This window comes from Oncorhynchus kisutch, unplaced genomic scaffold, assembly GCF_002021735.2.
Source record: "Oncorhynchus kisutch isolate 150728-3 unplaced genomic scaffold, Okis_V2 Okis06b-Okis10b_hom, whole genome shotgun sequence".
Classification (NCBI taxonomy): domain Eukaryota; kingdom Metazoa; phylum Chordata; class Actinopteri; order Salmoniformes; family Salmonidae; genus Oncorhynchus; species Oncorhynchus kisutch.
This window is the reverse complement of record NW_022261983.1, coordinates 2454275-2481589: the sequence shown is the minus strand read 5'-3', so window position 1 is coordinate 2481589 and position 27315 is coordinate 2454275. Positions and strand designations below refer to the sequence as shown.

General features: G+C 43.0%; 3 protein-coding genes across 4 annotated transcripts in view; 2 read left to right on the top strand and 1 right to left on the bottom strand.

Annotated features, from left to right (window-relative positions):
* The window catches only part of zgc:113333 (beta-N-acetylhexosaminidase), a 16164-nt gene extending 1328 nt beyond the window's left edge, over window positions 1-14836 (bottom strand). The window contains exons 1-13 of the mRNA XM_031814113.1: window positions 14544-14836; window positions 11399-11494; window positions 10942-11200; window positions 10140-10249; window positions 9803-9890; window positions 7293-7457; window positions 6844-7027; window positions 6526-6597; window positions 2728-2932; window positions 2227-2309; window positions 784-859; window positions 367-465; window positions 117-206 (exon numbers count right to left, since the gene is read on the bottom strand). Of these exons, the coding sequence (XP_031669973.1) occupies window positions 117-206; window positions 367-465; window positions 784-859; window positions 2227-2309; window positions 2728-2932; window positions 6526-6597; window positions 6844-7027; window positions 7293-7457; window positions 9803-9890; window positions 10140-10249; window positions 10942-11200; window positions 11399-11484 (1517 nt within the window). The 5' untranslated portion in view covers window positions 11485-11494; window positions 14544-14836. The remainder of the gene's footprint in view (window positions 1-116; window positions 207-366; window positions 466-783; window positions 860-2226; window positions 2310-2727; window positions 2933-6525; window positions 6598-6843; window positions 7028-7292; window positions 7458-9802; window positions 9891-10139; window positions 10250-10941; window positions 11201-11398; window positions 11495-14543) is intronic.
* On the top strand, window positions 14760-27315 carry e4f1 (E4F transcription factor 1). 2 transcript variants are annotated; one of them, XM_031814112.1, is made up of 14 exons: window positions 14760-15060; window positions 16063-16205; window positions 16306-16399; window positions 16618-16799; window positions 16942-17062; window positions 17170-17322; window positions 20349-20524; window positions 20813-21052; window positions 22047-22161; window positions 22501-22718; window positions 22974-23172; window positions 23447-23619; window positions 23920-23994; window positions 25989-27315. In XM_031814112.1, the coding sequence occupies exons 1-14, from the start codon at window positions 14967-14969 to the stop codon at window positions 26355-26357; spliced, it is 2352 nt and encodes a 783-aa protein (XP_031669972.1). In that variant the 5' UTR covers window positions 14760-14966; the 3' UTR covers window positions 26358-27315. The 2 variants fall into 2 exon arrangements, with proteins under 2 accessions (XP_031669972.1, XP_020324878.2); XM_020469289.2 differs by lacking the exon at window positions 14760-15060 and adding an exon at window positions 15352-15561.
* On the top strand, window positions 21059-22073 carry LOC116359951 (uncharacterized). Its single transcript, XM_031814119.1, has 2 exons — window positions 21059-21967; window positions 22007-22073. Exons 1-2 carry the CDS (start codon window positions 21072-21074, stop codon window positions 22044-22046), a joined length of 936 nt encoding a protein of 311 aa, XP_031669979.1. The 5' UTR covers window positions 21059-21071; the 3' UTR covers window positions 22047-22073.

Genomic DNA, 27315 nt, shown 5'->3' with positions numbered 1-27315 from the left:
TGTCCTCCAAGTGGCTGAATATCTCTCATACATCCAGATAATGTCTCTGTGGTGGTGTTAATGATGAAGAGAAAGGTGATGGCTAACCATCACGAATTTAAAAAAGCAATACTTACTTCTTCAGCTGACCTTGGAAGAATCCTATAATTCTTGGATTTGCAAAATTATATTTTCTGTGGTATCGACTGAAACCCCCTTTGATGTGGCTGTATGAGATAATCATCAGATGAATAGACAATAAATTGTCATCAGAAAAATATATGGTATTTTCTTTGCATCTGATTTACTTCTTTGCTTCTAATTACTTAAAGCTGTATTTTTCATACTCTGGAATCACAAATAAAAATTTAAGCGATGGATGCTTACTAGTGTTTCATGAGGGCATCCACCTCCTTCTGCAGATTTGTGTGAATGTAAAACACCATGTGGTAGATCTGAGAGCCTGAGAAGGCTCCACTCCCCTCACTACAGAGGCAGACAAACAGGAGAGAAAGGTCAAGCACTTTACCAAACAACATATGTTTTGTTAAGTTCACAAAGCAAGGCATTTCAAGTAAACCATATGTGACACGGTACACTACAGGTTGTTGCCACACACTCTTGCTCTGACACAAAAGAGAAATCACCAAGTTCCACCTCCTCACCAACTTTCAGGTGTACGTTTTCCTTTCTCTAGAAAATTGCAATTGGTCTTTCTCATAATACAAAACAGTATTTCAGTTGAAGTTGACTCACATTTGATTAAATAGTACTGTTCTACTACTAGCTGAGACTACTACTAACCAGATATCTTTCTCCACCTTGATGTTGCAGCCCAGTATGTGGTGAGCCTCCATCTTTGCATTTTCATCAAATGCACCTGTCCAACAGACGCATGCATAATGTTAGTTACAAGACCGGTGTACTGTGATACTTTACCGATCTCATGTCCGTAGTGGACACGTTCTTTGGAGAGCTCACAAACTGCGCAACACTTCTGAGTAAGAAGCTTTGGTTCATTTCATTATATTCACTAATTTTCTGTCAATTGCTTTATTGTCTTTTGTTTGGAGCACATGTCTGGTTTCTCAGTCTTGTAAATGTTGAGTGCCCCCACGCTCACATAGTGCCAGGATAGGTGTGGTTTCTTGTATTTTAAGAAAGAAATCGACTCAACAACTATCTTTTGGTATTTTTTTCACTACTCTACTGTTGATACAGTCCCTACGTTTTTTTGTCAGCAGTCAAGTTTTGAAGATATAGGATTTTCAAGAAGCAGTGTCACTTGCCACATCATCATGACTGGTCTTTCGTGACTGGTCTTTCAATGATGATACGTTTTGAATCATATGATGCATTTTCCAAAATATAGTTTTTGAGTGGATTCTTCCTTTAAGTGTCCATTTGGGTATGTTCTCATGAGTTCTGGTTGAGGATTTGTTTGGGGAGGCTGCAACTGAGCCTAGCAGACCCCACCTGTTAGAGCTCTGCTACCCAACCCAAGCCCGGCTGGACCCGACATTATACATCGGGTTAGGGCCGGATAGGGCCTGTTTTTTCATCAATAGCTAGGGTATAGGCAGGACTTGGGTATAACTAAACTGATCACTATAATTTTCAAGCTGAGCCATTTGCGTGTGCTTTGCTGCGCAGCACAGTCATATCTGACTAAGATCATAACAAGGTGTAAGAAGTGCTTCAACCTCATCAAATATAAGCCAGGAGATTATTTCACAGGAAATAATAATGTTCCTAGAGTTTTGTCAGTGTTAGAGTGATGAAAAGTAGCTTACAGCTAACTGCTGTCTCATGTCTCTTCATTGAGCAGAGAAGCCCAAGCGGAGCTGTTGCAATGGATATTCACAGTTATTTCAGATTTCTGGGTTCGGGCAAGGCCGGGCCTTACATTTGGCAGAAGCAATCAGGCCTGGGTAGGGTAGGGCCTGAACGTCACGGGCATGGGTAGGGCTCGGGCTTCAGATTCATGCCCGTGCAGGGTTCTACCACCTGGGCCTTTATGCTTAGGCTAGTTTTTGCCTGTTAGGAGGTTTTTTCTTTTTGAATACTGACATTTTGAAGTCAGACATTTGCAAATATATCAACATGTACATGTATCACCATCATCAACAGCACTGTGCAAATAGAATAAATAACACAAATTTGCACCTCTACTTGCCTGCCTCCTGATGAATCTTTGTCCTTATGACTGCGAGAAGGTTACTATTTTACAGTTCCCCTGGCACTTACCATGCTTTAAGCTCTGTAGACACATAGCCAGGGAGGGAATGCCAACTGGGAGGAGTTCACACAACACGGTATGGTGCTCAAACCTGGAGGGTAAAATATATACACTTAGGTGCAGCACTTCATAACACAGACACACAGTAAAAGACAGGATCATCCTGTTGGTTTAGTTTAATGGGCCAACGGAGTGAGTAATGAGTCAATTAATCTAGTTCAACTATTTAACATCATGCCTTATACAGTATATCTTCCACATGCTCTGGTTTAGTACACACACTTTGAACATTACATCAGTATCAGAGTCAATTGTGGTTGATTAGTGTCAGGGTTGCAAAACTCTTAATTTCCCCCAAATTACCAGGTTTTCCAGAAATCCCTGTTGAAAGATTCCTGGAATCAGAAGGGAATAAGCATGAAATCCAGAACCCTCCAACCAGGATTTCTGGAAAACCTTGGAATTTTGGAAAAGTAACAGAAATGTTGCAACCCTAATCAATGTCTTACCTCTGCCACCCTGTTAGCAGGATGCCATGGAGGGTTATGGAGGGGTATTTGGTCATAGAGTTCATGACCTTTATCCAGGACAGATGGTTTTGTAGCTGATAGTCAAGAGGGGTCCATCGCTGGTCAATACCTGTGCCCCCTTTAAATGCACTGGCGAACCATATACCCTTGAAACCGGCCTCATGGTATCTAGATATCAATGTTCCTGTTCAAAATAAAAAACAATAAAATGGGGTATTGGTAAACATCATATTTTCCCTCTCTTATTCAAAAGCTGTAAACAGTTTTACATTGGTCTAGATTCTCTGTCATCGGTAATAACATTTGCCCCACCGAAGACATACTTTAAAAAAGTATACTCGGTCATAACATACTTTATATGGACAAATAAAATTCATAAAATAAAAATGTGACCTCTTTTTCACTCGGAGGGTGGTGTAACCTTCCAGCATTGGAACTGTATCAACTTGCTACCCAAGGCTTTTACTCGTGACATATAGTTGAACTCACTAAAGAGGAACAATGGGTATGTACCCTGGGTACATATTGAAGAAGCACATGCTCATCCCCAGAATCTTTTCATGTGTCTATTTTCAAAGGATAAAGCTAAGAATATTAACAACTTCATAGTTAAGAACACTTTAACAATATGAAGAAAATGAATCAGATTCTATAAGAACCAATATCACTCCCATAAAATTCAACCCTATGAAACAATCCTTGGATAGCTTTTCAGAATTCACCAATAAATTGGTCCACATAGAAAACTAAAGGCATAGAAACTGTAAATGACTTGGTAACAAGAAATACATTTATTTCCATGACAGAATTAAAAAGCAATTTTGGACTGACCAATGCCTTAAAAGGAACTGACATTCAAAACTGTAATATCTTATGCTTCACGGAGTCGCGGCTGAACAACGAAACTATCAACTTACAGTTGGCTGGTTATACGCTGTACAGGCAGGATAGAACAGCTGCATCTGGTAAGACAAGGGGCGGCAGACTATGTATTTTTGTAAATAACAGCTGGTGAACAATATTTAAGGAAGTCTCGAGCTATTGCTCGCCTGAGGTAGAGTATCTTGTGATACGCTGTAGACCACACTATCTACCTAGAGAGGACTAAGATCGAATCGTACTACACCGGCTCTGAAGCTCGTCGGATGTGACAGGGCTTGCAAACCATTACAGACTACAAAGGGAAGCACAGCCGAGAGCTGCCCAGTGACACAAGCCTACCAGGCGGGCAAAATTATTTCTATGCTGCTACATGGCAAATAACACTGAAACATGCATGAGAGCACCAGCTGTTCCGGAAGACTGTGTGATCACGCTCTCTGCAGCCGATGTGAGTAAGACCTTTAAACATGTCAACATTCACAAGGCCACAGGGCCAGACGGATTACCAGGATGTGTACTGCAAGCATGCGCTGACCAACTGGCAGGTGTCTTCATTTTCAACCTCTCCCTGACCGAGTTTGTAATACCAACATGTTTTAAGCAGACCACCATAGTGCCTGTGCCCAAGAACACTAAGGTAACCTGCCTAAATGACTACAGACCCGTAGCACTCAGGTCTGTAGTCATGAAGTGCTTTGAAAGGCTGGTCATGGCTCACATCAACCGCATTATCCATGAAACCCTAGACCCACTCCAATTTGCATACCACCCCAACAAATCCACAGATGATGCAACCTCTATTGCACTCCACACTGCCCTTTCCCAACTGAACAAAAGGAACACCTATGTGAGAATGCTATTCATTGACTACAGCTCAGCGTTCAACACCATAGTGCCCTCAAAGCTCATCAATAAGCTAAGGACCCTGGGACTAAACACCTCCCTCTGCAACTGGATCCTTGACTTCCTGAAGGGCCGCCCCAGGTGGTAAGGGTAGGTAACAACACATCCGTCCTCAACACATGGGCCCCTCAGGGGTGCGTGCTCTGTCCCCTCCTGTACTCCCTGTTCACTCATGACTGCACGGCCAGGCACGACTCCAACACCATCATTAAGTTTGCAGATGACACAACAGTGGTAGGCCTGATGACCGACAACGATGAGACAGCCTATAGGGAGGAGGTCAGAGAACTGTCCGTGTGGTGCCAGGACAACAACCTCTCCCTTAACGTGATCAAGACAAAGGAGATGACTGTGGACTACAGGAAAAAGAGGACCGAGCATGCCCCCATTCTCATCGACGGGGCTGCAGTGGAGCAAGTTGGGAGCTTCAAGTTCCTTGGTGTCCACATCACCAACAAACTAACATGGTCCAAGCACACCAAGACAGTCATGAAGAGGGCACGACAAAACCTATTCAAGATTTGGCATGGGTCCTCATATCCTCAAAAGGTTCTACAGCTGCACCATCGAGAGCATCCTGACTGGTTGCAACTCTGCCTGGTATGGCAACTGCTCGGCCTCCGACCGCAAGGCACTACTGAGGGTAGTGCGAACGGCCCAGTACATCACTGGGGCCAAGACTCCAGCCACCCTAGTCATAGACTGTTCTCTCTGCTACCGCACGACAGTACCGGAGTGCCAAGTCTAGGTCCAAGAGGCTTCTAAACAGCTTCTACACCCCAAGCCATAAGACTCCTGAACATCTAATCAAATGGTTACCCAGACTATTTGCATTGCCCCCCCACCCCCTTTACACCGCTGCTACTCTCTGTTGTTATCATCTATGGATAGTCACTTTAATAACTCTACTTACATGTACATATTACCTCAACTAACCGGTGCCCCCTGCAAATTGACTCTGTACTGGTACCCCCCTGTATATAGTCTCGCTATTGTTATTTTACTGCTGCTCTTTAATTACTTGTTACTTTTATTTCTTATCTGTATTTTTTGAAACTGCATTGTTGGTTAGGGGCTCGTAAGTCAGCATTTCACTGTAAGGTCTACTACACCTGTTGTATTCAGCATTTCACTGTAAGGTCTACTACACCTGTTGTATTCAGCATTTCACTGTAAGGTCTACTACACCTGTTGTATTCAGCATTTCACTGTAAGGTCTACTACACCTGTTGTATTCAGCATTTCACTGTAAGGTCTACTACACCTGTTGTATTCGACACATGTGACTAATAACATTTCATTTTTTGATTTGTTTGCACAAGATGGAGGGGATGTCGGAGCATACCTAACGAATTTAGTTAACGAAAATGTACACTTAGTCCAGTATAAATGAATGTATACAATGTATTATACTGTACAAGAGACAACATTCACAAATTCTACAGCGCAACGACAGTCATGTCTTAAGTGTAAAACTAAATATGACTCAATAATCAATGCTTTCTGGGAATGCTATACAGTCCAAAGGTTATTGGTGGAGCTAGAAAGTTGGCATGTTATAAGTATTACAATGTCAACTTACTTTTAACCCGTCTGCTTGCATATCTCAAGACATATGGCATATGGGGGTGTAGTGAGATACAATGGGCTGGACAATTCTCTCATCACTCATCTTGAAAAACATGTACTAAAAACTTGGGAATCAATCAATGCGCCATCATTAACACAATGGAAAATCTCATGATTTATTATTTAAATAGCATGGGCGACCGAAAAAAATACTAATTGGTACAATTTAAGGCCATGTGAGAAATAAATGATGCAGGCACTAGGGATTGGGGTGTGAGCATGTGAATCTGGGCAGACTAACTGTAGTCAATGCTGGTGCGCGTCCGTAAATTGTTGTTCGTATGTTTGTATCTGGGGTGGAATTTTTGAATAAAAAATGTATTTTTACAAAAAAAGTATTAATGGCTGAAAACATAAACATACCAATACCATCTGTATCCATTTTCTTCAAATAGTTCCATATTGTTGGGGAAGCAAGATCTTGCAGGCCTGACTCTACGGGTATGAACAGATGAACAATCAGCTATAGAGCAACTAGTCAGACACTTAGTGGGGTTTAACAATTTCCATTGTAATGCACATGGCATAATTCATTGTAATAAACATGGTATAAAGTTTTAAATAAAGATATAACAGAAGCACTTGTGTGTCCTGAAGTCAGTCAGTTCTAATTAGAAAAACATACATTCATTTAATCAATCCACAGTACAATAGGACTGCTAGGAGATCTCATCATCACACCTTTAATAGTGGCAGGGCTGATCTTCCTCAACATGTCATCCCACAGAATCACTCTGACCCCTGACCTTCTCTCTGTGATGAAACGGGCCAATGACACTGCATGGTTCAGGAACATTTTCCCAACATCCCCCTTATTGCTATGTAACCAGTTTTTAGAGTCCTGGCTCTCTCCCAGACCCCTCACCTGAGGAACATGGAGAGACACACACACACATACTGTATTATGAATGGAACTATACAAACCAGGGGGTATGAAAAATGTAGGCCTATCTCATTGGTATGATAACAATCTACTTGCACTTTATTTGCATATCTCAATATCCTGCTGAACTGAAAGTCCTACAGACAGATACAATTACATACATTAGTAGTGTTCTAGTTCATACACATACAAACACACGGCGTACACACACACACAAAATCATGCACGCACGCACACACACACAAACCTCATCAGCCCCCATGTGGAACCAGCGTGCGTCAGGGTGACAGTCCATGACCTGGGAGACCATGTCCTTGACCAGAGCCACAGAGCCAGGATGGTGGGGGTTCAGACTGTTAGGGAAAGCCCTCACCTCCCTCAGGTGGAAATACCTCTCATGCTTCAACACAAACTATCAAGAGGAAATAAGAGGAGGACAGATTAAAGAGGAGATTTGTGGCATAGTTTTTACCCCACAGGCAACAGTGGTTAAATTTCATTACACAATACAATGGAATATTATCACTCAGAGCCATATATTTCGATAGATATCTAGCATGGCTCTGGTCTCACTTAGTGCAGCATTCCAAGGAATGTATAGTTATTCTTGCTTTTCTGGTGTGGTTAGAATATGAAACAAGTGATCCGCTTATTTAAGGTCATGGAGAGCCTCAGGAGAGACTGAGGAACCAACATGAGTATAATGCAAACAGACCAGCTGTGTAGTGTTTCAAGTTGAAGTTTTATTAGTCGTATGTACGGGATACACATAGTATACATCATCCAATGAAATGCTTACTAGCAGGTTCCTTCTAGACAATGCAACAACAATAAGAAATAATCAAACCGTATGGAAGTGGCATAGCGGTCTAAGGCACTGCATCTCAGTGCTAGAGGCGTGTGACGACCCTCCCACTCTGTCTGCCCAATTCTTTCTCTTTGCTCTTGTTTTCCTTAATAGGGTGTCGGTGGGCGTAGCCGGGAGGGTCGTCAGTGAAATGGAACACACCTGGGCTCGGGTGTGTCCCAGGATAAATGCACCTCTTCCCCATTCATTGAGGAGACTCTCTATGCAGACACAGACAGATTTTGGTTGTGGCATTTTTGTGGCCATTTGGTTTGCTTGGGTTGGCACCTTTCAACATCCCTCACTATCACATGTATAAACGCGACCACTCATTTACACTACTGACTACTGACTAAACACACACCATTGTTAATTGTATTTACTTTACTTCAGTTAATAAATATATTTTGTTATTCTTTATCTCCACGTTGTCTCCCTTTTTGTTACGGGCTTCGAGCCGGTTCGTGACAAGCGTCACTACAGACCCTGGTTCGAATCCAGGCTGTATCACATAGGGCAGCGTGCAATTGGCCCAACGTCGTCCGGGGAAGGCCATCATTGTAAATAAGAATTTGTTCTTAACTGACTTGCCGAGTTAAATAAAAGTAAATAAAATAAGAATATGAACGTAAAATAAATGTCTCAGTAGAATAAACATTTTACCATAGGTATAATAGACTGAGGAACCAACATGAGTATAATACATACAGACCAGCTGTGTAGTGTTTCAAGTTGAAGTTTTATTAGTCGTATGTACGGGATACACATAGTATACATCGTCCAATGGAATGCTTACTAGCAGGTTCCTTCTGGACAATGCAACAACAATAAGAAATAATCAAATATAAGAATACGAACATAAAGTAAATGGCTCAGTAGAATAAACATTTTACCATAAGTATAATACAGGTAGGCACAACTTATAGTCCAATATTTACACGTGTTTTGGTGAAGGCGGGTTGGGGGGCGTGTTTAAATAGTGCAGCATTTAGTGTCGGGTAAATGCTGTTTACGCAACTTTCTTATTTTGCGTGGGCGTTTACCCACCTTTTGCGGAAAGATTTTTTTTATTTTTTTTATTTCACCTTTATTTAACCAGGTAGGCAAGTGAGACACCTTTATTTAACCAGGTAGGCAAGTTGAGAACAAGTTCTCATTTACAACTGCGACCTGGCCAAGATAAAGCAAAGCAGTTCGACACATACAACAACACAGAGTTACACATGGAGTAAAACAAACATACAGTCAATAATACAGTAGAAAAATAAGTCTATATACAATGTGAGCAAATGAGGTGAGATAAGGGAGGAAAAGGCAAAAAAAGGCCATGGTGGCAAAGTAAATACAATATAGCAAGTAAAACACTGGAATGGTAGATTTGCAGTAGAAGAATGTGCAAGGTAGAGATAGAAATAATGGGGTGCAAAGGAGCTAAATAAATAAATACAGTAGGGGAAGCGGTAGTTGTTTGGGCTAAATTATAGATGGGCTATGTACAGGTGCAGTAATCTGTGAGCTGCTCTGACAGCTGGTGCTTAAAGCTAGTGAGGGAGATAAGTGTTTCCAGTTTCAGAGATTTTTGTAGTTTGTTCCAGTCATTGGCAGCAGAGAACTGGAAGGAGAGGCGGCCAAAGGAAGAATTGGTTTTGGGGGTGACCAGAGAGATATACCTGCTGGAGCGTGTGCTACAGGTGGGTGCTATGGTGACCAGCGAGCTGAGATAAGGGGGGACTTTTCCTAGCAGGGTCTTGTAGATGACCTGGAGCCAGTGGGTTTTGGCGACGAGTATGAAGCGAGGGCCAGCCAACGAGATGCATTGAAAGTATAGGGAGCATTACTTTACTCACTGTGAACAGCATAACCACCTATTTTCCCCCCACTACATCACTGATACAGTATCCCTGACTTACCTCGAGGTGTCCAAACACTTGCACTAAAGGAATCAGTTCCAGCTTGTTGAGTTTGGCTAGGCTCTTTATCTCCTCTATATCTTCCATGCTGTTTAACAGAGAACACAGCGATATACAGCAGACTGTTCATCATTGTGACACATATTTAAATAGAACACCAATAATCCAATAGAAAGGTATACAGGTCTCTATGAATTGTCCATCCTAGTTCTGACTTAGTTTTATCATCAGGGTCAGGAGTTTCTCTTGTGACATACGATCTGACAAGGAAAGCTCCAGGCCCTAGTTTTTTCCTATCCATCATAAATTGACTGAGACATCACCATTTGGTGCTCACCTGTAGGCATACGGTGACCTGAGAATCGTCAGGTTTCCATGATAGGGAAACATGTCCTCGTACTCTAGCAGAACACCATCAGCACCCAGAGAGGAGAAGAGCGGGAAGATCTGGAATGGAAACCGTCACAATGACTTTGGTTCTGGTGGATACAGCTGTTATACTGCATGTTTTTCAATTCAATTCTAATGCTATACTATATAATCAAGACTACCCATATGCCAGTATCTCCATTACAATATACATCTTAAAACCTTTTACTGCAGTGGGCTAAATCAGGGTTACACAGAGTGTTTCTTTGTAGTCTTAAACAATTCTACTTTGAAACAAAAGTAATACACCTCACACACATGGTTACGGACTTCAAAAAAGAAGACACCTGTACCATGTCAGATATAGAGTTGAAATGTATTACGTTGGGAGTTTGCGTCCAAATGTGACACTTTATATACGTACATCACAGAACACTGAAATAAAACAAAGCCGTTTGACATAGAAACACTGAATTTTTTATGTTTATTAATTATGAAATGATATGAACAACATTCCACCCATCAGGTCACTCGGTCATTTGACTGCAGGAAAGGGATACACCTTATAAAGAATACATTTACATTTGAGTCATTTAGCAGACCAGTCATTTAGCAGACCAGTCATTTAGCAGACCAGTCATTTAGCAGACCAGTCATTTAGCAGACCAATCATTTAGCAGACCAGTCATTTAGCAGACGCTCTTATCCAGAGTGAGGCCCTGCAAATAACATTTTTGGGGGATCCACCTCAAGGAGAGAACTTTTCTCACCTGCTTCATGTATTTGACTTTGGGTGCAGCACCTTTCAGATCCAGGTGCACTATTCTTGCAGGGCCTTTGCTGGTTTCCAGAGGTGCTGTGCCTGCTTCTTTTTTTACTGGAGGCTCTGGAACCTCTGGTTTCTGGGCCAAGTTAAACAAAGAGTTTATATCCTCTGACTTGTGTACAGTAACAGCCTCCTTCACCTTTGGCCCCGGGTGCCAAAATGTGCCAGGATCCATGGTGGCCAACTTCTGTTTCCTTTCAGTTCTGGAACAAGACAGATTTAAACAGTACATTTTTTTATTTTCTTCTGAAGACTAATAAAGGCTTGAGAAAGTTTTAATAAAATAATCTCAGCACACAGACCTGGCTGACCCAAGAGGCCAAGAAAAACACAATATTATATCATTTAAGTCTACAAACACCTCACTGAATGAGGATTGTGCCCATGCTAGAATGTCTCACCTGTATTCCGAAAGCAGAAGTTTGACAGCAGCAACAAGCACGAGACAAAGTACAACAGCTCTGAGGGCCTGCCTTTTTGTTACCATGGTGCTTCAGCTGACAGAAAGAAATAGAAAATAGTATTTCAAGTTCATTTTCAAGTTCAAGTTTTTAATAATACCCACATGGCAGTCAAATACGCAAAAGCCATGACAGGGAGACATAGTGGAGTGGTAACGCGCGTGCAAGCAGTTGCTCCCGACGCCACTTGGGTACACTGCAGCATCCACTGAGAGGCTCTTGCTGCCAAGGGAATGCCTGACAGCTTGAAAGACGTTTTAGACACTACAGTGAAAATGGTTAACGTTGTTAAAGCAAGGCCCCTGAACTATCATGTATTTTCTGCATTATGCATTACTATGGGGCGGCAGGTAGCTTAGTGGTTAGAACGTTGGGCCAGTAACCGAAAAGTTGCTGAATCGAATCCCAGAGCTGACAAAATAGAAATCTGTCGTTCTGCTTCTGAACAAGGCAGTTAACCCACTGTTAACCCCGGTATGCCATCATTGTAAATAAGAATTTGTCCTTAAACTGACTTGATTAGTTAAATAAAGTTTAAATTTTAAAAATATGGGCTGTGACCATGTAGCGCTTTTACAACATACGCTGGTGATCAAGGGGCAATGTATTGACACGTTTTTTTAAATTGCGAGACGAGCTTAAAGTTTTCTTTACTGACCATAATTTTCACTTGTCTGATCGCTTGCATGATGATGAGTTTCTCACACGACTGGCCTATCTGAGTGATGTTTTTTCTTGCCTGATTGATCTGAATATAAGATTACAGGGACTCTCCACAACTATATTCAATGTGCGGGACAAAATTCAGGCTATGATTAAGAAGTTGGAGCTCTTTTCTGTCTGCATTAACAAGGACAACACACAGGTCTTTCCATCATTATATGATTTTTTTGTGTGAAAATGAACTCAAGCTTACAGACAATGTCAAATGTGATATAGTAAAGCATCTGAGTGAGAGCATTTCCGCAGGTACTTTCCCGAAACGGACGACACAAACAACTGGATTAGTTATCCCTTTAATGCCCTGTCTCCAGTCCACTTACCGATATCTGAACAAGAGAGCCTCATCGAAATTGCAACAAGCGGTTCTGTGAAAATTGTATTTAATCAGAAGACACTGCCAGATTTCTGGATAGGGCTGCGCTTAGAGTTTCTGGCCTTGGCAAATTGCGCTGTTAAGACACTGATGCCCTTTGCAACCACGTACCTATGTGAGAGTGGATTCTCAGCCCTCACTAGCATGAAAACTAAATACAGGCACAGACTGTGTGTGGAAAATGATTTAAGACTGAGACTCTCCAATACAACCCAACATTGCAGAGTTATGTGCATCTTTTCAAGCACACCCTTCTCATTAACCTGTGGTGAGTTATTCACAATTGTTGATGAACAAATTAGGTTTTATATGTAAGATGGCTAAATAAAGAGCAAAATGATTAATTATTATAATATTATTATTTGTGCCCTGGTCCTATAAGAGCTCTTTGTCACTTCACATGAGCTGGGTTGTGACCAAAACTCACACTCATTATAATGTTTAATAAATGTATTGTATAGTGTGTGTGTGGGTGGAAGGCTTACAATGATGGCAAAAAACAACATTTGAGAGTGAGCTGACCCTGGTGCTAGAGGGGGTACAGCTGACCCTGGTGCTAGAGGGGGTACAGCTGACCCTGGTGCTAGAGGGGGTCCACAGCTGGAGGTTGAATGTTTGAATGGGTACGTACGGGACTATAAAAAGTTTGTGAACCACTGCTCTATAAGGAATTTGATGTAGGCCTATAGCATTGACTTTTACTTAAGTATGACAGTTTAGTACCTTTTCCATCACTGTACTTAAGTACATTTTTACTTTTACTCAAGTAGAATTGTTCAGTCATTTTCTATTAAAGCTGCAATATGTAATGTTTTGGGTGACCCATCAAATTCACATAGAAATATGTGTTATAGATCTGTCATTCTCATCTAAAGCTGGTCTAAGGAGTGGTAGATCTGTTCTATGTGCACTTTTGCTATATTTCCCGTTCTTACTGCGGCCCCTCTTGATGAGGTCCGTTTTTGTGTGGCTTCCACCCCTCACCCCTATGAGAGTTGCTCATCCATGCTGTACACTATACTTGCTTATTTTGTCACATTAACTGAACACAATTAAATCAATTGCAACCAGGAAATGGCCCGCTACCGATGTCGTTATTCTGTGAGCTGCTCCAAGCGGCTGCGCGCTCTTGCTGCCTGAAACAGGGGTGAAAGTAATGCGGTCCAGTACCGTGTCCAGGCAAAATAAATAGAGGGGTTACGCTGTACCAGTACCGGTCAAACATGAGCCTATCACAATAATTAAAACAACATGTCAAGGAAACTGTAGGCTATTACACCACTTTTTTTTATCATAACCGCATGTCAGAGGCATGAATATGTGAGCAGCCAACTCTCCAAAATGCGTTGCTGTTCTACGAGCTCACTAACATTTTGCCAACGCAGAGAAGAGTGGACGACAGAGTCGCGCGGACAGCGGTGGGCGCATACATTCTAGCATAAATACAATTGCCACGTCATTACAATTGCTGCTGTTTTGTGTAATATATGTATGTTTCCATTCACCACTGTTTATTTGGAGGCTAGCAATATGTTGCGAGTGGAAATAGGAAGTCCCGTACCCGGAATAAATTAATTGCACTTTCACCCCTGTCTGAAAGATTGTATTCGGTTATAACTAGGCTATGTGTGCTGCGCCCCTGCGAACATACTTCACGTACTTTGCGATTGTGTAGTATACTTTGTGCATGATTTCACTATTATACTAGCCTACATAATTGCTACGGTGTATACCGCCACTACACTAGGCTACTTTGATATGCATCAGCGTGGATAAAAAATTGGTAGCCTATTTGCAATTCCCACTTGGAAAAAGTGGATATACTTCATATACCTGCGTATTGCCTCCACTACAGCGCTGCCATTGTTATGTTCAATATGAATGAATTGCATGAACAGTAGACTATCCAACTTCACATGTGTCAACGCATCAACTCAATGACGATTTAGATTAACACGTAGATGGCGGTAGGCTACAATAAATCCTTACCCCGTGAAGAGCGTGCATGTAGTTTGTTGTCCTAATGTTTCCGCACTTACAATTCCCGGGAAAAAAGGAACTTGAACACCGAATGTTGTGGAAGGTCTACTGTACACGAAATGCACGACAACTTTGAACGAACTTCCGCGTTACACTAGTGGCATCTCGTCACACACACTACCCACTGAGCTATAAATGAACGCACCCACCCAGCATTTAATTTTTTTAAAGCACTGCGAAAAGATAGCGCTCTGCTCTGTGCAGCTGAATATACTAGAGTAGATAGAAGTTGCACCCATCCTCACATAATTAAATCATCCAGGCTAGTAAATTGACTTTTATCTGATCTGTCCACGTATTGTTTGACGTGTGTGAAATAAGGCACGCGCATTGTTATCATAATCTTTGGAATAGCTACTGTGCCTGTGTTTCATGCATGGAATTAGTCTAAAAAATTCGCCCCCAGGCAACAATCGGGTTACGTTGCATTCGTTTGACAGTTCGCGGCTCGGGGTCACACCGCACGGTGAGTCTCCAAATGAAAAGAATACGGAAATCATGAGGCATTGCATCAATGCCATGCTGTGGACAAGTTTGCCCTCTTGTAGAGAATGACAGGGGCATAGATTTTATGGAATACACTCACATTGTAGAGCAGACATGTCGTGAAATATTTCCAATTCTGGAATATTTTGCAAATTCTTGATAATATTTATTTAAATCCTGCGCATGATAATTTCAGACATCAGAGTTGGCCAATTTTTACCAAAATCTGGTAAAACGCATAATTCAAAATCCAAGTCGTCCTATGATTTGTCTCTTCTCCCTCCTTCCCTCGTATTGCACTTTTGTTGTTATGACTACGAGGTCGTAAATCCGCCATGTTTTCTCTCGAGTAGCGTTGCGACAGAGACGGAGAACTCAAACGACATGAATGTAGAAAATAATAATACGGCAGAAACAGTGAGCGAGCAAACGGATCACGGCAACAACATCGTCACAATTCAAACAACTCTCGGAGATGAAGGTAAAGACAGTTTACGTGCAAAAACAGTCATATATTTTTATTGTCATATATGTAGGCCCACTCCAATTGATTCAATTTATTTAGCTGCTAGCTAGCTTGCTTGGTAGGCGACAAAATAAGGTCGGTGCACTCTAGCTTGCGCCACATCTTTGCTTGCGCTTTATCGGGTCAATGCTATCTATCCATCTAGCTAGCCAACTAGTGTAGGTCGCGCTGGTCAGATTTAGTTCGTTTGCATCCTCGGATTGTAGTTTAACTTTACACTTATCGGTTTTAGCCTTGCCAGCCAGCTAGGCTTGCTAAATATGCTAACATTAGCTAAGTTAGCTGGCGGCTGCACTTGCTACAGTAGCTAGCTAACTTCGCTATGTCAATTTCCAATCACTTGCATGTGTCAATTAATTAGCTAGCCAGTCAACAACAACATTGAACGTTTTACAATTTATTTTTAAGTGTGTTGTTCTTGACTGTACGCATGTTTTTCACGCATTTCACTTGCAGATGAAGATGTCCACAAGTGCGGACGCTGCCAGTCCGAGTTTTGTACGCTGGAGGCATTCATCCAGCACAAGCTTCAGCAGAACTGCACGCGGGCACAGGAACCCCAGGTGCCCGTCAATAAACCCCGAGATGACAACCAAGAGGTAGGCTTGCCCGGGCAATTGTACACCCGGTGCCTACTCGGTTTAGATTGTAGAATTCATAAATGAATGGGGTGATATGTGAAAACGTTTGTTTGGTCAGGTTTTTGCCCCAGATGGAACCTCTGCTACCTTGACAAGAATGGATGGAAGTGGACTGTCTTCAGATGAACCAGACAAGTCCAACAACAACAACGGTCAGTCAATGTTCCTTGACTTTTTGCACTCTGGCAGCCTCCAGTATCATCTGTCTGTAACTGATAAGACATTATTTGATTGATTTATGGTTTCTTCTCATGGCAAAGACTTTATATTCTGTCAGAAACCCAATTTCCTCCTGTTTTGACTTTCATGCCCAGTTGAAATGGGTTAAATTATTTTAGGGGACTGAATTAACCAGCCTTAAATTCTCCAGGTGAGGTAGAAATTGAAGGCCACTCCTCTCGAAGTCGCAGGAAGAGGGGTGGCACAGGGAAGGCTACTGTCCAAACAGAGGGGACCGAGGCCCACAGCCCTGACGGTGCAGACAAGCCAGTCTACAGGGTCAACAAAGATGGACGCTACATTTGCCAAACATGTGAGAAGACATTCAAAACGGTGAGTTGTACTCCACCTGTGCTTCCTGTTGATATAGATCTGAGAATGAACCCGTACAGATTGTCACTACCTTGTCTAGTCTGGAAGACAAGACCTTGTTTATGCTCAATCAAACCTATTTTTCTGTCTACCTTTTTTCTAGACAAACATCCTGAGAACCCATATGATCACCCACAGTGAGAATAAGAATTTCCCCTGCGAGCTCTGTGGGAGTGCCTTCCGCACCAAAGGCTCCCTGATTCGTCACAACCGCCGTCACACAGGTACAGTGGACTGGAAGGGGGTGGGCTCAGAATGAGATTTTGCTGCATGTGACATCCAGCTTAGTTTCCTATCTCCATCATCAGTGTCTCTCCCTCTCTTCCCCCAGACGAGCGCCCGTACCACTGTAACCTGTGTGGGCTCTCATTCAGGGAGTCAGGGGCTCTGACCAGACATCTCAAGTCCATCACCCCATGCACTGAGAAGATCCGCTTCAACCAGTACAAGGAGATCCTCGTCAGCAAGGACGGACAGCAGAAAGGTAGCAGTCTGTCAAAAGATTGAGGGATCATGCTATATGGATAAATGGTAGGATACATACACCACATGACTGAAATTATGTGGACACCTGCTTGTCGAACATCTAATTTCAAAATCATGGGCGTTTTAATATGGAGTTGGTTTCCCTTTTGCTGCTATAACAGCCTCCAATCTTCTGGGAAGGCTTTCCACTAGATGTTGGAACATTGCTCTGCGGACTTGATTCCATTCAGCCATGAGCCTTAGTGAGGTCGGGAACTGATGTTGGGCGATAAGGCTGGCGTTCCAATTCATCCCAAAGGTGTTCGATAGGGTTGAGGTCAGGGCTCTGCAGGCCACTCAAGTTCTTCTACGCTGATCTCAACAAACCATTTCTGTATGGACCTCTCTTTGTGCATTGTCATGCTGAAACATGAAAGGGCCTTCCCCAAACTTTTGCCGCAAAGTTGGAAGCATAGAATCATCTAGAATGTCATTGTATGCTGTAGAGTTAAGATTTCCCTTCACTGGAACTAAGGGACCAAGCCCAAACCATGAAAATAGCCCCAGTCCATTATTCCTCCAACAAACTTGGCACTATGCATTCAGACAGGTAGTAGTGTAGTGTAACGTGATTCATCACTCCAGAGAACGTGTTTACACTGCTCCTGAGGTAAAAGCGGCAAGCTTTACACCACTCCAGCTGACACTTGGCATTGTGTATTGTGATCTTAGGCTTGTGTGCTGCTGCTCGGCCATGGAAGAAACCCATTTCATGAAGTACTTGTAACAGATGTGAAACGGCTAGCTTAGTTAGCGGTGGTGCGCGCTAAATAGCGTTTCAATCGGTGACGTCACCTACTCTGAGACCTTGAAGTAGTGTTTCCCCTTGCTCTGCAAGGGCCACGGCTTTTGTGGAGCGATGGGTAACGATGCTTCGTGGGTGTCAGTTGTTGTGTGCAGAGGGTCCCTGGTTCGCGCCCGGGTATGGGCGAGGGGATGGTCTAAAGTTATACTGTTACACACTCATGAACAGTTATTGTGCTGACATTGCTTTCAGAGGCAGTTTGGAACTCTATAGTGAGGATTGCAACTGAGGATAGGTGATTTTTACGAGCTTCAGCACTCGGAAGTCCCGTTCTGTGAGCTTGTGACCTACCACTTCGCGGCTGAGCTGTTGTTGCGCCTAGACGTTTGTACTTCACAATAACAGCACTTACAGTTGACAGGGGCAGCTCTAGCAGGGCAGAAATTTGATGAACTGATTTGAAAAGTCACTGACCTGCCATGTTGAAAGTCACTGAGCTCTTCAGTAAGGCCATTCAACTGCCAATGTTTGTCTATGGAGTTTGGATGGCTGTAAGCTCAATTTTATACGTAAGCAACAGGTGTGGCTGAAATAGGCATATCCACTAATTTGAAGGGGTTTCCACATACACTACCAGTCAAAAGTTTTAGAACAACTACTCATTCAAGGGCTTTTCTTTATTTGTACTATTTTCTACGTTGTAGAATAATATTAAGACATCAAAACTATGACATAACACATGTAATCATGTAGTAACTAAAAAAGTGTTAACAAATCAAAATATATTTGACATTCTTCAAAATAGCCACCCTTTGCCTTGATGGCATCTTTGCACACTCTTGGCATTCTCTCAACCAGCTTCACCTGGAATGCTTTTCCAACAGTCTTGAAGGAGTTCCCACATATGCTGAGCAGTTGTTGGCTGCTTTTCCTTCACTCTGCGGTCCAGCTAATCCCAAACCATCTCAATTTGGTTGAGGTCGGGGGATTGTGGAGGCCAGGTCATCTGATGCACCACTCCATCACTCTCCTTCTTGGTAAAATAGCCCTTACACAGCCTGGAGGTGTGGTTGGGTCATTGTCCTGTTGAAAAACAATCATCCCACTAACCCCAAACCAGATGGGATGGCGTGGTGTATCGCTGCAGAATGCTGTGGTAGCCATTGCTGGTTAAGTGTGCCTTATTCTAAATAAATCACTGACAGTGTCACCAGCAAAGCACCCCGACACCATAACACCACCTCCATGCTTCACTGTGGGAAATACACATGCAGAGATCATCTGTTCACCCACACCGCATCTCAATTTGGACTCCAGACCAAAGGATATATTTCCACTGGTCTTATGTCCATTGCTTGTATTTCTTGGCCCAAGCAAGTCTCTTCTTATTGGTGTCATTTAGGAGTGGTTTCTTTGCAGCAATTCGACCATGAAGGCCTGATTCACACAGTCTCCTCTGAACAGTTGATGTTGAGATCTGTCTGTTACTTGAACTCTGTGAAGCATTTATTTGGGCTGCAATTTTTGAGGCTGGTAACTAATGAACTTATCCTCTGCATTAGACTTTGGGTCTTCCATTCCTGTGGTGGTCCTCATGAGAGCCAGTTTAATCATAGCGCTTGATGGTTTTTGTGACTGCACTTGAATAAACTTTCAAAGTCCTTGAAATGTTCTGCCTTGACTGATCTTACTTTCTTAAATGACAGTCCATCATTACTTTTTCTTTGCTAATTTGAGATGTTCTTGCCATAATATGGATTTGGTCTTTTACAAAATAGGGCTATCTTCTGTATTCCCCCTACCTTGTCACAACACAACTGATTGGCTCAAACGTGTTAAGAAGGAAAGAAATTCCACAAATTAACAGGCACACCTGCTAATTGAAATGCATTCCAGGTGACTACCGCATGAACCTCAAGAATCTCAAATGTAAAATAGATTTTGATTTGTTTAAAACTTTTTTTTGTTACTAAATGAGTCCATTTGTGTTATTGCATAGTTTTGATGTCTTCACTATTATTCTACAATGTAGAAAATAGTCCAAATAAAGAAAAGCCCTTGAATGAGTAGGTGTTTTAAAATGTGACCGGTAGTGTACTTCTGTTTATATGGAAAGAGGGAGATTACTATATGGAAAGATAAATATATGGATAGAAAGATTAAATATATGGATCTATCGGTAGATAAGTAGCTGGACAGGGTAATATATAGGTATTGATGGTGTCATGTTTATATTTCAGGAGTAGAGGCAGAGGCCGCCTCATTGGCTGCTCAGCAGGAAGTGGAGCAGCAGCAGGAGGAAGAGGAAGCACAGGCGGCAGTGGTCAGCGTGGTAGAGACTGACAGCGGAGGACAGGAAGTCATCCACGAGGTCCACTTCCACATGGAGGTAGAGGGAGAAGGACAGGAACAGCAGGTGTGTGGAGATCTGGATGCATTCCAGTACTGTAAAATGTCTTACTCGTCTCCTCTCACACCTGTTAATTTGTAGTGATCTGAAATCACAGGATGGGTGAAGGCCATGTTGTGAATGCCTGTCCATTTCTATCACATCAGTGCAGATGAAAGAAAATAGAGAGAAACACCCTCAAGCATTTCCTTTGTATCTCAAATCTCTGATGTTTAATATAACCTCTTTGGATGTTACACATTTTTCCTAGGGCCACGTTGGACCCACTTTTCTTGTCTGGTTCCCCATCCCTAGGTTATCTTGGACGAGGCTCAGGCAGATGCCCTGGTGGCCGAGGGGGACAACCTCATCTGCCAGGCCATCATCAACTCTGGCATCGCCCTGGAGGCAGTCACTGAGGAGGTGGAGGAGGCCGAGGAGCAGGCACTGGACGGGATGCCTAAAGAGGTCCTGCAGGTCAGGGACATGGAGGGCAGGATGACAGAGATCCAGGTGATGGAGGAGTGTGTGGAGATGGAGGCTGAGGAGATGTTGGTGAGTTAGTCAATGGGGAATGATAAACATGATGTATACTCTCACCTACAGCAGGAGGTTGATAAACATGATGTATACTCTCACCTACAGCAGGAGGTTGATAAACATGATGTATACTCTCACCTACAGCAGGAGGTTGATAAACATGATGTATACTCTCACCTACAGCAGGAGGTTGATAAACATGATGTGTACTCTCACCTACAGCAGGAGGTTGATAAACATGATGTATACTCTCACCTACAGCAGGAGGTTGATAAACATGATGTATACTCTCACCTACAGCAGGAGGTTGATAAACATGATGTATACTCTCACCTACAGCAGGAGGTTGATAAACATGATGTATACTCTCACCTATAGCAGGAGGTTGATAAACATGATGTATACTCTCACCTACAGCAGGAGGTTGATAAACATGATGTATACTCTCACCTACAGCAGGAGGTTGATAAACATGGTGTATACTCTCACCTACAGCAGGAGGTTGATAAACATGGTGTATACTCTCACCTACAGCAGGAGGTTGATAAACATGATGTATACTCTCACCTACAGCAGGAGGTTGATAAACATGGTGTATACTCTCTCCTACAGCAGGAGGTTGATAAACATGGTGTATACTCTCACCTACAGCAGGAGGTTGATAAACATGATGTATACTCTCACCTACAGCAGGAGGTTGATAAACATGGTGTATACTCTCACCTACAGCAGGAGGTTGATAAACATGGTGTATACTCTCACCTACAGCAGGAGGTTGATAAACATGGTGTATACTCTCACCTACAGCAGGAGGTTGATAAACATGGTGTATACTCTCACCTACAGCAGGAGGTTGATAAACATGGTGTATACTCTCACCTACAGCAGGAGGTTGATAAACATGGTGTATACTCTCACCTACAGCAGGAGGTTGATAAACATGGTGTATACTCTCACCTACAGCAGGAGGTTGATAAACATGGTGTATGTCCCTTGCCCTGCCATGTAGGACACATCTGACAAGCAGGAGGATCTGCCGCCGTCTAAAAGTCACAAGTGTCCTCACTGCAGTCGCTCCTTTAAGGCGCTCAACTACCTCCGCTTCCATGTCAAAGGTCACCTCGGTAAGACCACTGTCTCCATTTCTTTTTAATGATTTCCTTTAACGATAGTCTCGGCATAACCCATTGTTTCTTTACATCATTAGTCAACACACATACCATAGGTGATCCATTGATATCAAATGATTGGGGTGGTAAGAGGATTCAGCCAAGGTTTCAAAATCAGATACGTCTATATCATGTATTCCCTGTTTATTACATTTTCTCAAATCTCCCCAGTGTCTCTCTCTCCCTGGGTCGTGTTCATTAGTCTCCAAGGAAACTGGTCTGAAGGGGAGGGACTACCTGTTGCGTTCACTGATGAACACGACCTACAGTAGCTCATCTGTGTGTTCTCTGCAGGCTGCAAGCCCTTCAAGTGTGTGATGTGTCAGAAAGAGTTCCTGACAGGCTACCTGTTGAAGAAGCACATGGAGGTCCACCTGAGTGAGAGGCGGTATAAGTGTGGTGAGTGTGGCAAGCTGTACAAGACCATCGGTCACGTCCGGGAACACATGAGGGCCCACTCGGAGGAACGGCCGTACAACTGCAACAGCTGTGACAAGGGATACAAGACCAAGGTTTGTTCATACTCAACTTTTATTTCAACCAAGGAGGCCGTGAGCAGGCAAAATATTCCCACTGAAAGTTGTTGAATTGGTCCGTTTTATTTAGTCTCTTAAATGGAAGCAGTCTGCTAATGTTAAGTCAAGTTTCAGGGTGCCTCTTCGTTTGAACGGTTATCTCAGTAATCTTTCTCGCATGTCAGAAGTGAATTGGTTGACTAACAGATGTCGATTAATTTATAATTTTTTCCCTCTCCCCTTTTGTCCCAGAATGCCTTGCAGGTGCACCAGCGGACGCACGCCCAGGAGAAGCCATACGTGTGCCAGTTCTGCTCGCGGGGCTTCAGGGAGAAGGGCTCTCTAGTGCGCCACATCCGCCATCACACCGGAGAGAAGCCCTTCAAGTGTCACAAGTGTGGGCGGGGCTTCGCTGAGCATGGCACCCTCAACCGCCATTTACGTGCCAAAGGTCAGGATGATTAACACTTGTCTCCTGGGTCATGCATAGCATTCAGATCAATGTATCTGGCATTGATCTTATCAGTGATATTAGTGTTACTATTCTTTATGCGTGTACTCCCGACTTACATTACTTTGGATAGGCTGACAATGGCCCTGATTTTTAATTGAGGAAGTAACCAATTTTCCATATTAGCCTATACATGTTATCAATTCCACAATTGACACAAGCAAACAGCCAAATAGCACTACACAGGATTACATTGATGTGTTTGTGTGTCCAGGTGGCTGTTATGCTGGCCAGAAGGAGGGGTCTGGGGAGGAAGGCATGCTGGTCTCAGAGGAGCAGGTGTCTGCAGACAGCCTGGCCACAGCAGCCATCATGTCAGACGACCCCCACGCTGTGCTGGTGGAGTTCTCCTCTGTGGTGGCTGACACCCAGGAATACATCATTAGGGTGAGACCATTCATAGATGGGCGGGGGGTTATTCTCCTTATGGATCTATTACCCATTTCACACTGCCGAAAATGTGAAAGTAATGTGTCCAGACTTTTTGCTGAATTCACTGAATGTTTCAACTTGACCTGGCAGAGCTTTAGGCACCAACATAGACAAGGTGCTGATGTAAACGCGGTTGTTAATAGAATATTCATCTGTTTTTCTCACAGAAATTAGATGCATCATCACATTCATAAATGATACTGTCAGTATGTATGGAAGGTTCTGTAGTTCACGTGTCCTGTCTCTTCTCCCCAGGCCCCAGGAGGGGAGGAGGAGGAGGAGGAGGGGCAGGGCGAGGAGGTGACTCTCATCCAAGACAACCAGAATCAGGTCAGTGCTCTGCTCTCCTATTTCTCCTTGAGCCAAGAAATTGTGTCCTAGTGGTTTTATGTCTTGATGGCTTAGACGCGCTCGCCTCCCTACACATAAACACCTTTCACGGTTTGTTTGGTCATAGACATATATTTAACATGCGACCAAAGCCAAGTTTCCATCCAATTGGTGACAGATGTTCATGCAAATATAAAATCTGCATAAAGAAAATATGCAGATTATCCACCAGTGTTTCCACCAAACTGACTTGTTGCTGATATTTTTTATTTTATTTTATTTCACCTTTATTTAACCAGGTACGCTAGTTGAGAACACCTTTATTTAACCAGGTAGGCTAGTTGAGAACAAGTTCTCATTTGCAACTGCGACCTGGCCAAGATAAAGCATAGCAGTGTGAGCAGACAACAAAGAGTTACACATGGAGTAAACAATGAACAAGTCAATAACACAGTAGAAACCAAAGGGGGGGTCTATATACAATGTGTGCAAAAGGCATGAGGAGGTAGGCAAATAATTACAATTTTGCAGATTAACACTGGAGTGATGAATGATCAGATGGTCATGTACAGGTAGAGATATTGGTGTGCAAAAGAGCAGAAAAGTAAATAAAAACAGTATGGGGATGAGGTAGGTGAAAAAGGGTGGGCTATTTACCAATAGACTATGTACAGCTGCAGCGATATCAGTGCACACGTCCTTTTTTTTCACCCCCTTTTTCTCCCCAATTTTGTGGTATCCAATTATTAGTAGTTACTGTCTTGTCTCATCGCTACAACTCCTGTACGGGCTCGGGAGAGGTCGAGCACCATGCGTCCTCCGAAACACAACCCAACCAAGCCGCACTGCTTCTTAACACAGCGCAACACCGTACACCTAGCGACCTGGTCAGCGTGCACTGTGCCCGGCACGCCACAGGAGTCGCTAGTGCGCGATGAGACAAGGATATCCCTACCGGCCAGACCCTCCCTAACCCGGACACCGTTAGGCCAATTGCGCGTCGCCCCATGGACCTCCCGGTCGCGGCCGGCCGAGACAGAGCCTGGGCTCGAACCCAGAGTCTCTGGTGGCACTGCCTTAGACCACTGCGCCACCCGGGAGGCCCTTCAAAATGTCATTTTTTTCAGCTTACTTTTTCATATACTGAATAAAAATCTAAAGTTAAATGTGTTTTCATCTCATTTTCAACTCTACCAATAACTGTTAAATAGCAAATATGCCTCCTGGCACGTGCGCTCTAGCCAACAGCTCTCAGATACATTGCAGGTAGGCTAGTCTACATGATCAGATTATTATGGATAAGAGAGAGAATATTTGTACTTGTCAAACGGCTGTCAAGCATCGATCATCATGTCACCAGAATAATAAGACCCTCGCCACCCTGTGAAGTTCATCATAACACAAAAAGATCCAACAACTGATCTGTCTACATTTCAAAATTGCACTGAAACTTAGTTTCATTCCCCAACTGGCGGGTGGTTTTATTTGGCCCCTCAAGTTTTCTGAGCAAAATGTATTTTGTTTAAAGATTTTCATTGCTGGACATAAGACTGTAAAAACACCAGGAAACCATCTCCAAGTGATTTTAATTTAAGGAATCTGTTCCCAAGTATTCCCACGTGATCATATACAAATATAAGCAGGTCTTGAAATGCTTATGTTTTAGTCAAACATATGTTTGGACTTTTTGTGGTCAATTTACAGTCTACGTTTCAGCCCCCCGACCATCTGCTCAGGACAAAATCGGGCCGCGGCTGAATCTAGTTGATCAAATCAAATTTATTTATATAGCCCTTCGTACATCAGCTGATATCTCAAAGTGCTGTACAGAAACCCAGCCTAAAACCCCAAACAGCAAGCAATGCAGGTGTAGAAGCACGGTGGCTAGGAAAAACTCCCTAGAAAGGCCAATGATCCCTGACATAGATAAATCAACTATTAGGTAGACATTAAGAAGGCATCTCAATACTCACCCCGCTCTACCCACCTTTCAGATGGGCAACCACATCATGAAGGTGGTGCAGCAGATCGTCAACCAATCACGTGGTGGCATCGGCGGCCACCAAATCATTGTGCGCAATGTCTCCATGGACGAGGGCACATCCATCTCCGACTGTGGCGACACCATCACCATAGCGACACCTGAGAACCTGACCGCGCAGGTCGCCATGACCCTGGCCTCGGCCATCAGCGACGGAACCCTTCTGGCAGGAGGCGGCGCACTGGAAACGCCCGATGGCACGGTCACCATGGTAACAACATCGGGGGGCGAGGACATGGTCGAGGTGATGGAACAGCAGCAGGAGGAGGAGTTTGTTATTACGTCATCGGAGGAAGTGGAGATCCAGACAGTCATTATATGATTTCTTTGTGTTATGAAGTGTCTTATGAAAACTCAGGACTTTGCATGAGTTATGAATACGGTGTGTTTTTATAAGAACAGAATGTCTTATGAAGAGTTTCTTATGAGAACTCAGGACTTTGAATGGGAACATTGGTCTGTTTGAGGAGTTAGCTTGTATTATGGACAGTTTGCATGAGGACTGTCATTGTATAAGGTTGAAAGATTCTGTTTGTATAAAGTTTGACATTTTATTTGACAGTATTAGTCCATTTCTATTGGGTAAGGATTGCAATTAATTATTGGAAGAGTATTATGTCTTAAGTCACTGAAGTAAGGAGGACTGAAGTGTAAGTTTTACTTGGACAGGAGTGGAGCTGCCTTCATTTTAGTACACTTAACTGTAATGTCATTGGTTGTCAACACTCCGCAACCAATCACAAGGTACGAACAGTAAGCTTATAGCGAGGTCACAGGAGCTCAAGTACTTACCTTTGCCTTGATAGTCTCAAAAGCCCTAGAATGTTCACTGTTTCTGTTACACTTAGACATTACACCAGGAGATGTCAACTTTATAAAATACCCCCCTTAATTAAAACAATTATACTACCTAATGACTGGAGTTGTTTACCTTGGACAGATTCATTATAAAATATTCTGTTATGTTTGACCATAGACTTAAAATGCATTAGTGATTGTTCGTGAGAGGCTCTGGATTGTATTCATTAGGGCATACCATATTAAAATGTTTGGCAACGGAAGAAACTAAATGAGCATTTCTTATTAGACAATTTCTACTCTTGGTTGCCCAGTGAATATGACTGTGATCTGATGCTGTTGGACTGTACTGCTGATATGTGTCTCCATTACATATCACCCTTACAGTTGACGGACAGACGCCTCACTACTGCCAAATGCTGTGATCTATTACTTGACTGGCTCCGTTTGCGTGGAATGAATAAATGCTACTTTCAGTACAA